Source organism: Hordeum vulgare, chromosome 2H (assembly GCF_904849725.1).
Source record: "Hordeum vulgare subsp. vulgare chromosome 2H, MorexV3_pseudomolecules_assembly, whole genome shotgun sequence".
Taxonomy (NCBI): domain Eukaryota; kingdom Viridiplantae; phylum Streptophyta; class Magnoliopsida; order Poales; family Poaceae; genus Hordeum; species Hordeum vulgare.
This window is the reverse complement of record NC_058519.1, coordinates 657,687,890-657,698,798: the sequence shown is the minus strand read 5'-3', so window position 1 is coordinate 657,698,798 and position 10,909 is coordinate 657,687,890. Positions and strand designations below refer to the sequence as shown.

At 45.5% G+C, this 10,909-nt stretch overlaps 2 protein-coding genes across 2 annotated transcripts; one reads left to right on the top strand and one right to left on the bottom strand.

Annotated features, from left to right (window-relative positions):
• Window positions 1-4,501: 4,501 nt before the first annotated feature.
• LOC123428507 lies at window positions 4,502-7,574 on the top strand. Its single transcript, XM_045112728.1, has 5 exons — window positions 4,502-4,772; window positions 5,274-5,408; window positions 5,531-6,529; window positions 6,627-6,782; window positions 6,915-7,574. Exons 2-5 carry the CDS (start codon window positions 5,298-5,300, stop codon window positions 7,248-7,250), a joined length of 1,602 nt encoding a protein of 533 aa, XP_044968663.1. The 5' UTR covers window positions 4,502-4,772; window positions 5,274-5,297; the 3' UTR covers window positions 7,251-7,574.
• Window positions 7,575-8,269: 695 nt separating this feature from the next.
• Window positions 8,270-10,120, bottom strand: LOC123428508 (30S ribosomal protein S11, chloroplastic-like). The gene is made up of 2 exons (XM_045112729.1): window positions 9,921-10,120; window positions 8,270-9,283 (listed from the first exon to the last, which is right to left on the bottom strand). The coding sequence occupies exons 1-2, from the start codon at window positions 10,008-10,010 to the stop codon at window positions 8,624-8,626; spliced, it is 750 nt and encodes a 249-aa protein (XP_044968664.1). The 5' UTR covers window positions 10,011-10,120; the 3' UTR covers window positions 8,270-8,623.
• Window positions 10,121-10,909: the final 789 nt, after the last annotated feature.

Here is a 10,909-nt window from a genome sequence, read left to right as displayed (position 1 = left end):
TAAGGTTTGAGAAGGAAAAAACACAAGGTGGAAAGAGTTTCCAAGTGGGAAGGTGGAATCCTACTCCAAGTAGGATTGGAGTAGGACTCCTCCACCTCCAATTTCGGCCAAACCTTTAGGTTTTGAGGCTGCCTCCTCCCCTCCCTCCCACCTATATATACGGAGGTTTTAGGGCTGATTTGAGACGACTTTTCTCACGGCAGCCCGACCACATACCTCCACGGTTTTTCCTCTAGATCGCGTTTCTGCGGAGCTCGGGCGGAGCCCTGCTGAGACAAGGTCATCACCAACCTCCGAAGCGCCGTCACGCTGCCGTTGAACTCTTCTACCTCTCCGTCTCTCTTGCTGGATCAAGAAGGCCGAGATCATCGTCGAGCTGTACGTGTGCTGAACGCGGAGGTGCCGTCCGTTCGGTACTAGATCGTGGGACTGATCGCGGGATTGTTCGCGGGGCGGATCGAGGGACGTGAGGACGTTCCACTACATCAACCGCGTTCTCTAACGCTTCTGCTGTACGATCTACAAGGGTACGTAGATCACTCATCCCCTCTCGTAGATGGACATCACCATGATAGGTCTTCGTGCGCGTAGGAAAATTTTTGTTTCCCATGCGACGTTCCCCAACAATATGGTTGGTTACCGAATGTTGTTCGGAGTCCCGGATGAGATCACGGACGTCACGAGGGTTTCCGGAATGGTCCGGAAACGAAGATTGATATATAGGATGACTTCATTTGATTACCGGAAGGTTTTCGGAGTTACCGGGAATGTACCGGGAATGACGAATGGGTTCCGGGAGTTCACCGGGGGGGGGGGCAACCCACCCCGGGGAAGCCCATAGGCTTTGGGGAGACACACCAGCCCTTAGTGGGCTGGTGGGACAGCCCCAGGGGGGCCTATGCGCCAAGAGAAGGAAATCAAAGGAAAGAAAAAAAAGGAGGGAGGAAGTGGGAAGGGAGGGGGACTCCTCCCACCAAACCAAGTCCAACTCGGTTTGGGGGGGGAGTCCTCCCCCCCTTGGCTCGGCCGACCCCTTGAGGGTCCAAGGCAAGGTCCCCCTCCCTCCTCCTATATATATGGGGCTTTTAGGGCAGATTTGAGACGACTTTCTCACGGCTGCCCGACCACATACCTCCATAGTTTTTCCTCTAGATCGCGTTTCTGCGGAGCTCGGGCGGAGCCCTGCTGAGACGAGATCATCACCAACCTCCGAAGCGCCGTCACGCTGCCGGAGAACTCTTCTACCTCTCCGTCTCTCTTGCTGGATCAAGAAGGCCGAGATCATCGTCGAGCTGTACGTGTGCTGAACGCGGAGGTGTCGTCCGTTCGGTACTAGATCGTGGGACTGATCGCGGGATTGTTCGCGGGGCGGATCGAGGGACGTGAGGACGTTCCACTACATCAACCGCGTTCTCTAACGCTTCTGCTGTACGATCTACAAGGGTACGTAGATCACTCATCCCCTCTCGTAGATGGACATCACCATGATAGGTCTTCGTGCGCGTAGGAAAATTTTTGTTTCCCATGCGATGTTCCACAACAGTTGCCCCCCCCCCCCCCCGGTGAACACCCGGAACCCATTCGTCATTCCCGCTACATTCCTGGTAACTCCGAAAACCTTCCGGTAATCAAATGAGGTCATCCTATATATCAATCTTCGTTTCCGGACCATTCCGGAAACCCTCGTGACGTCCGTGATCTCATCCGGGACTCCTAACAACATTCGGTAACCAACCATATAACTCAAATACGCATAAAACAACGTCGAACCTTAAGTGTGCAGACCCTGCGGGTTCGAGAACTATGTAGACATGACCCCAGAGACTCCTCGGTCAATATCCAAAAGCGGGACCTGGATGCCCATATTGGATCCTACATATTCTACGAAGATCTTATCGTTTGAACCTCAGTGCCAAGGATTCATATAATCCCGTATGTCATTCCCTTTGTCCTTCGGTATGTTACTTGCCCGAGATTCGATCGTCAGTATCCGCATACCTATTTCAATCTCGTTTACCGGCAAGTCTCTTTACTCGTTCCGTAATACAAGATCCCGCAACTTACACTAAGTCACATTGCTTGCAAGGCTTGTGTGTGATGTCGTATTACCGAGTGGGCCCCGAGATACCTCTCCATCACACGGAGTGACAAATTCCAGTCTCGATCCATACTAACTCAACGAACACCTTCAAAGATACCTGTAGAGCATCTTTATAGTCACCCAGTTACGTTGCGACGTTTGATACACACAAAGTATTCCTCCGGTGTCAGTGAGTTATATGATCTCATGGTCATCGGAACAAATACTTGACACGCAGAAAACAGTAGCAACAAAATAGCACGATCAACATGCTACGTCTATTAGTTTAGGTCTAGTCCATCACGTGATTCTCCTAATGACGTGATCCAGTTATCAAGCAACAACACCTTGTTCATAATCAGAAGACACTGACTATCTTTGATCAACTGGCTAGCCAACTAGAGGCTTGCTAGGGACAGTGTTTTGTCTATGTATCCACACATGTATATAAGTCTTCATTCAATACAATTATAGCATGGATAATAAACGATTGTCTTGATACAGGAATTATAATAATAACTATATTTATTATTGCCTCTAGGGCATAATTCCAACACAAGTGACCCTTTATTGATAGATGATGTGAGTTTATATACAATGCCAACGGGTGTCTCCAAAGGAGGCGGCTGTTCCGGAAGGTTGCCTCCAAAGGATGCAACGCTCGAGGGTGAAAACCACATGATGGTTGGAGCTGCCCATGCGGGGAGAGTGGGGATTATCCCATAATTAACAATGGATTAATTATTCTTAACAACCAAAGATACTTCCTCAACCTCAACTTCTTCAACATCAACAGTTATCCCTATACAATACACCTCTTCACCGCCATCCATCAACGGTAGTGGGCGTGGGCATGTGAGGCGTATAGCGGCGGTGCAGCAGCAGGCGGCATCAGCTAGGTTGATTTCTAGTTTGATTAGGGAACGATCGATTGAGAGACATGTGACATGTCGATTACCAGCCCTTGAAGAGCTAACCATTAGGCATTTGGGCATGTAGGCCGAGTCCACCAGTCCAATCTTTATCCATGAAAGCCCTTGCGCAGTAACCCCTTCAACACAGAAAGAGAGGATATCATCGTCGTCGCTGGATTTTTCACAACTGCCGGAGGAAACGGGAATGAAAGATCTATAGGTGGGGGTCGATCCTCCGCCGCCGGTGACCCGGGGCGGCCGCCCGAGCTTGCACCAATGGTGGGTCTGCCACTGATTATATGGCCGCATCCTATGATATAATCACATTTGCTTTCTTTAATCGTCGCATCTCTTCACTTGATAGTCATTATTTTGATGTTTGTTTGTCCCGTGAATTTGGTTACTTTCACCCTTTAGGAGAATCTCAAACAAATAATCTACTAACTTTGAACATGGGCTCATGTGACGTGTGTTGAACGAGGGTTGGTCAAGAGAAGGAAGGTGCAAGTGGCGGAAGGAAGATTTTTGGGGTCGTCGGCGTAGAGCTTGCACGTGTTTCCAAAGGGAAATGAGCACCCCATCGGACATAAAGTCATGCCTAGCACTGATGCGGTAGCACCCTAACTTGATGTTGGAGAAGGTGGTGGTGTCTGGTCCATGGCGGATTGAGAGGAGAGGAGATGTTAGGTATGCAAAATTACAAGGAGACGTGAGATGGCATAGCCATGCAATTTATTTATTTTTCTTCATGAAACCATGATAAAAGGAAAAGGTAAACGATTCAAGACAGTTGGCTAAAAAAGAACGCTCCATTGGGTCGACTGCATCACTGTTTGATCGAGGTTCATTCTACGGCTGGGACGTGCTTTACTAGGATAAGGGATTCATTGGACACATATTCACCACAACACCCTCTACCCTATCTCTTTGCTTGTCTTCTTCCTCCTTGCAGCTTGGCTGCTCCGTCCAGATCAAATGTCGAATCACCCTCGATTGCTTCCCGGTAGCTCGCAGAGTTGTAACCATTGTTGTTGCAAGTTGTCGATGTCACAAGTGCTACAAGGTGTAGTGGTCTCTACTCCTATGTCTCTTCTTCATTAGACCCCTCTTCTAGAATCCTCGTCGACGAGGGCTTCTCCCACCTTTGTAGAGGTTGCCATGGATGCTCCTCTCTCCCACAAGCTAGATGCCAACTTTGTTGCATGTGCTCCCCCAAGCGAACATGAGGAAGAGAGGCGCTCACATGGCTGACGACGGTTGCTTCAAAGCGAGCGGTTGGCTTCGCATTGAGCTTTGCAATATGAGTTGTGTTACAGTGAGGGACCGAATCGGATGATGGATCTCACAACATGACAGGTATGTTTCGCAACATGGCTATTGTTGCAATTCGTAACACCACCAGTATTGCGATGCGAGGAGGCAAATGGAACGGCCACATCCGACAGATAGGGAGGCGGACAATAATTCTCAATTATCAGTAGGATGACGCATAGCAGCATCCAAAAAAAAAAAACTGGAAACAAGAATTGCCCAGAAATAAACATAGGCCCACGTTGGATGTGAAATGTTCGGCCCAGATTAATCTCTCCCCTTCTTCGTCCCGGCTAGCAGCACCGTTAGGGTTAGCGCGGCGGCGACCTTTGATCCAGGCGATTAATGGCGCGGCGGTGAGCTCCTGCTTGTTCGTCAGCGGGATTTTCCCTTGCTCCGTCGATCCCGTTGGGAGAAGCTCCTCCCCATTCGTGCTCCCTTCTCCGGCACCGCTACTCCAATCATAGGTACCTCAGTTCGAATCCCTGTTAAGAATCGATGAGCGCGTTCCTCGATTCCTAATCTGGTGTGGTGATTTCTGAATGGAGGCTAGGATCCTGGTTAATTATCCAGTTCCAATCCCGATGTAAGATCCCCCATTGTAATGTAATGTTCCTTCAGGCCGATTTTAAACATGATGAAGTAGCTTCAGGTTACTGGTTTATTTATTTTTCTCCCGGCCAAGGCTAATAGTGACCTGTAATGTAAGATAGAGTTACAAAACTAAAGAGAAAAAACCCTGTGATGTAAGATAGCTGATACAAGTTTGTTGCTAAATTATGTTCTCTGTTTTTGTCATAGAACAGAGTTGGGTCAGCAGGATTCACGATCATGATTGCTTGCTCAAAAAACAAACCAGTCATAATGATGCTCGCAGAAATCAGTGATAAGATAACGATGCTTGCTGAAATGATTCACTGTCAGCTTTATCTAGTTCGTACTTATTTTTTGCTGCCACTGCCATGCAGATAAATCTATTTGTTGGATCCACTATGATGGAGAAAGAAACCAGCCAAGAACTTTCAATTGAAAACAAGAGCGCTGGTTTGAGTAGGGTGGGGAAACCGAAGGTGGCAGAGATTCAGCTTCAACTTCTACCCTATGTAAGGATCGAAACGCCTTATTTATGTCGGGTATTACTGGCTCTTTTAAAAATCATAATCTTAGCAAGTGGAGCATGACTATTGAACTCGTGCCACAACTTGACTGCTCCTGCTCATTACAGGATGTTCTGCGCGACATACTGTCACGGTTATCTATCAAAGATGTCGTGAGGATGAGCATGCTTTCTCATGAATGGAGACAGCAGAGGATATGCCACCCAGATCTGGTCTTCACCAAAGACACCTTTGGCATCAGTACTGACCCAGATCTGGTCTTCATCAAAGACACCTTTGGCATCAGTACTGACCCAGATCCAGACTTCACCAAAGTCATCTGTGGCATCATTACAGACATTAAGACTAAAGAAGCATCCTGGACTGCTGAATTCATCGCCAATGTGGACAGTGTATTGCGCCCACTGTGGTCTACTTCTACTACAACTACGACTATGCTGGACAAGTTTGCTGTCGAATTTGGCCTTTGTAGAAACCATAAGCATCACATCGATAGATGGATTAACTTTTCCACTGCGTCAAGGGCCAAGCACATTACTGTTGATTTTACATCAAATCTCACTTGCTTTGGCGCCCGGCGCGACAAGTACAAGTACGTCTTCCCGTTGCAAAATCTCAGTGGCCCAAACGCCTCTTGTGTCAAGTATCTTGATCTGGGTTACGTGTGGTTAAAACTGCCCCCCAATTTTTGTGGTATCGCAAACCTTAACAAACTCACACTAAAGATGGTGTCCATCAGTGGAGTTGATCTACACTGCCTTTTGCTAAGCTGTGCTGTTCTCAAGCATATAAACATAGAGTGCTGCTCCTCCTTCTCAAGCCTGCGCATACGACAGGAGTTGTGTCGGTTGCAATACCTGCGTGTGCGCCATTGTAAACTGGAAATTGTAGAGTTGCATGCTCCAAATCTTACCAACTTTGAGTTCGACGAAGATCTCTCACAAATTTTGCTCAGTGATTGCTTGAGGTTGTCGGAGGCAACCTTTGTATCGAACATGAGGACTCAAGAGTTCAATGGTTATGATCTCGACGACTTGGCCTTCAACTTCACCGAGCTTGCTCTTCCTGATGCCCAAAAACTATTTCTACTTTTGAATTTTGATCAGGTTCGCTCTAGAAATAAGTGCTTTCTTTTACTTTTAAAAAAATGTTATCACAAAGTTTAATTATTAATTTTGTGTCCGTGCACTGTTTCTCTTCCAGGTGCTACGATTCAGTAAAAACCAGACTAGCTTCATCAATTTGAGGCATCTGAACATGAACCTTGAGCTTGCGTGGGATCCATATGAGGATAGTTGGGCAATGGGGTTTCTTAATCTTTTGAAATTAGCACCTCTCTTAGAAGAATTGGAAATGCATGTAAGTAATTTAACTGGTGATTAGGAAACTTATTTAACACATTAATTAGGATAGTTACATTTGTTGCTTCTGTTTGATCCCCTCCCCCCCTGAAGAATATGTATAGTGAAATTAACGGATATATGTGTGCAGGTTGGTGGTGATAGATTTTGCACTCATGGTATGAGGATGGTGACCGCTGTGCAAGGGCCTCTGCATCATCACCTCAAGAGTGTTCACATGTCTGGATTTTGTGATGTATTGGGGCTAGCCGAGCTGGCGCTCTACATCCTTGGGAATGCTACTGTACTTCAACGTATGGTGGTAGATCCAGTGGCCTATGCCAACACTCTTCACACCGATGATACCTATTCAGTTAGCAAGGCTGGTAGTATCGAGGGGGATCATTACCACGTCGATCAGAATAGGATGTTTGCAGAGCAAATCCTTGGCAGTGAGGAGTTCCGTCATATTGTCACCATTTTGTGAACTACAATGCTAGGGCTGGAGATGTTATCTATATATGTCGAGGATTTATGGATATGGGCACAGAGGAAAAAGGATCAGTCGGGAGCTTTACGAAGATTTATAATAATACTCAGAAGGGATGCATTCATGTACAAGCCGAATGATTGGATACAGTAGTGTGCGCACTAAAATTCAGTGTTGTCTGCACCAAAATTTGATTATGCTTTGGGTCTATATTTTCTTCTTTCTTGGCTTTGCTATTATCAACATAAGCAGTTGGTAGCAGTTTTAACTGAAATACATGTGGTACACTTCCATTAATAAAATCATGGAATCATTATCTCATCTCATGCATGGTCTGTATATGATGCTGTCAAGATTCAGTGTTTTCCTTCCTGCAACTAATCTTGCCTCGGTTTTGTTACAATACTACATTCTTCTCTGAACCAACCAAATCAGAGAAGCATTGGAGATGCTTGTTAAGTTTTACTATACAAGTAACCACCCACTAATTCCAACCTTCAAATTAATCACACTCTTGTAACCAGTCAAAATTTTCAATTGGAAAATTTTAGAAGAAAACAGAGGCAGAGGGGAAAGAGAGAATGTGGAAGGAATTCTGCATATTTTAGCCAAAAGAGTAGAATTGTGTCTCAGTGCAAAAGAATATCAGACACTCTTTAATTTTATGAAATCTCAGAGAATATTTTCTTTGTCGATTAAAAAGGAGAAATCAGATGACTGAGTTGTGTCTCAACTACAGTAGATATTTTAGTTAAGTGCTGAATAATCACCGACTATTTCCACCTTCTATTTAATAACCACTCTAGTATTTCAACAGAGAAATTGGGTGAGATATGAAGGGGGTTATGCATATTTTGGCCTAAAGAGTTGAATTTTGTCTTGCTTAGAACAATCACATGTTTTATTTTATGAAATCTCCAGAGTGTATATTTCTGCCGATTAAAAAGGAGAAATGAGGGGACAGAGCCAACCATTAAAGCAGAACATTATTTTAGAGCGATGCAAACCCCTCCAAATTACGTGAAACTTCAAACTTTTACACTTGCAAATAAAGAAATTAGTAGCATCTCAACAGACATACACTCGCAGTGCTGTCATTATATAGGAAACCCACAGAAGGAGAGGGACCTGCATGCAATGCAACCATGTCATATCAAAACAAATCCATCACTCGAGCAACATTACAGGAAATGACAAAATGTTTTGTCTGGCAAGAGCCAATCTAAGACTGTCTAATAAGTATTCATAAATACTTCCATGCTCATGATATTATTACGAAACCTGTCGATACATACATATCGTTCTTAATTTGCTTCTCCTTGGGACAGGATATGGATCTCCACACTTCTTGCTGGGGGCTATTATCAGTCTTACTTCCGTACCTTTTTGGGCAGCCGGCATCCATTATGCGCAAGCTGGGTCACGTCATGGACATACATGATAGGAGACGGGGTTCTCACTCTTTCGCCCCTGAAACCATCTGCGAAGCCCATGATCACCTTCTTCTTCTTCCTGAAAAAGGAGTATCCTTTCACCTTCACGACGACCGACTTGAGGCCAATCTTGCTGGCAACTCGCCCCATGTGTTCCCCTGTTGCTTCACCGGCATACCGAGCAAGACGAGACCGCCCCTTTCGATCCTCCAAGCAGCCAGCGGAAGCCCCAGCCTTCCTGTTCCCCTTGACGTCCGTCACAGTCACAAAGGTCTTCTTCCCCTTGAGCGTGACGTGGAGAACGTCCCTCTTTACTCGAGGAGCCCCTGCTGGCCGCAGCATTTCCATGTTAAACCGGCCTGGCCTGCCACCATCGGCTGTGAATCCGTTTCCACCCATCCTGCCACCACCGACTGCAAACCCGTTTCCACCCATCCTGCCACCACCGGCTGTGAACCCGTTTCCACCCATCCTGCCACCACCTGCTGTGAATCTGTTCTCAGCAAGACGGGAAAAACCGCCGTCAGTCTGGTTCCGTGCTTGCATGATGGGGCGGCTCATCGGATCACCGGCGTTCGCGAGGCCTTGCAGTGGGCTCTGCAAAGCACAAATTGAGATTCAAATTGTATCAAGCACCAGATAACAAGATGACCACTCTGTTCATGTCCAAGGCAAAACTGGGGGAAAAAGTACTCCTTCTATAAACTAATATAAGAGTGTTTAGATAATTAAAATAGTGATCCAAACGCTCTTATATTAGTTTACAGAGGGAGTAGGAGACAAGGTGTGTTTGTGTGTGTGTAACTGTATATAGCAATGCTGCTGTAGGAACTAAGATCACATAATAAGATTTAATATGGCCATAGTAGCAGGATTTGTGGTCAACAACATCAACATCTCTGAACTTGGTTAATTTGGTAGGTCAGTTGGCAACGGCAAAGGGGCCGGCACCCTTAGAACAGTAGTAAAAAAAAACAAGGACATTTATGACGGCAAGAACACCTCTGTTTTCTTCTTCCATTCATTCCCCATGAAATGAAATGAAATTACATCGCAGCTGAATTGGTAGGAAGCATGCGCATACTTGCCTAGCTCATGAATCTTATCCTATCTCTCTGGTTCAGTTCAAGATTCACTCTACCTAACCATGGTATTGCGAGTTAGATGGATCTGGATCGAGTTTCTTGCGAGGAAATGCAATGGAAGGGAGGGTATGGGGAGCTGGTGAACGTACCTTGTCAGTGGACAGCAGCCGGTGGGAGCCCGGTGAGGAGATCGGCCGCAGGAGCGCTCGGCCGGCGAGCCCAAGCGCCCTCGCCGCCATCGCCGTCTGCTAGGCCGGGAGGAGGACGAGATCCGGTCGTGACCGCGGCGGCGGCGGCGGCGGCAGACCGATTGAATTTTTCTTTTTTTCTGGTCGGCTGGCTGTTGCGTGCGTCTCTCGTGTGATTTAGGCCGTCTTTCCTTCTTGGGCTTTAACTGGGCCTGCCTACCGTTTGCTGCCCACATCAAATGTTCTTATACTATATTCTAAAAGAAACATGCCTTGGCTTTTTAATTAATCAAATGAGGCAATTCTTTTGCCCCCGTTTAAAAAAAAATAGTAAAATGTTTTGACTGTGTCTAGTTTTTTCTCTCCAAATATTCTGACTATTCTAAAAAAACTTCTGGATTTTTTTACTTCCAAATTGAAAAAAGGACATGTTCAGACTTCTCCTTTTATTACTCAGAAGAAAAACATGTCTTGACTTTTAATATTTTTCTAGCTATCGGTGTTGTGCAGATGGACCATTGACCAATGATAGTTCTGTAACTATAACTACTGTAACATATATGACTTGACTTTTGTTATTATATTGCTTATTCTGATGTTCTCTCTTCTTTTTCATACGAATATTTACGAATTGTAAGATATTGATTTTTATTCTCATTTGAAGGATGTAACTAAAATACGCTAGCGGTTAACATAGATTTTGACAGGCTGGTGTTTTTTGTGTTTGCTTTTTAGTTCGATTAGCATTGGGCTGTGTTATCCTCACGATTTTGAGACTTTTCAAAGTTGAGGTGTCTTCTCTTTTCATTTCTCCTTCTGTCTCACTGAATGTTGTCAATCTAAGTTTTTTTTGGGTGATGCTCATATTTACCATAGCTGCCCCTAGAAGTGAATACAATTAAATCCCTTTGATTGTCAAGTCAACTCATGGGGAAGAAACAAAAATTGAA

What these genes read in the sequence shown, in the direction of transcription:
- LOC123428507 (XM_045112728.1), top strand. Translation starts at nt 5,298, where the DNA reads ATGATGGAGAAAGAAACCAGCCAAGAACTTTCAATTGAAAACAAGAGC. An exon ending in AGCTTCAACTTCTACCCTAT is followed by an intron (nt 5,409 to 5,530) that starts GTAAGGATCGAA and finishes TGCTCATTACAG; the next exon opens with GATGTTCTGCGCGACATACT. An exon ending in TACTTTTGAATTTTGATCAG is followed by an intron (nt 6,530 to 6,626) that starts GTTCGCTCTAGA and finishes TTTCTCTTCCAG; the next exon opens with GTGCTACGATTCAGTAAAAA.
- LOC123428508 (XM_045112729.1), bottom strand. Translation starts at nt 10,010, where the DNA reads ATGGCGGCGAGGGCGCTTGGGCTCGCCGGCCGAGCGCTCCTGCGGCCG. An exon ending in GGCTGCTGTCCACTGACAAG is followed by an intron (nt 9,284 to 9,920) that starts GTACGTTCACCA and finishes TGTGCTTTGCAG; the next exon opens with AGCCCACTGCAAGGCCTCGC.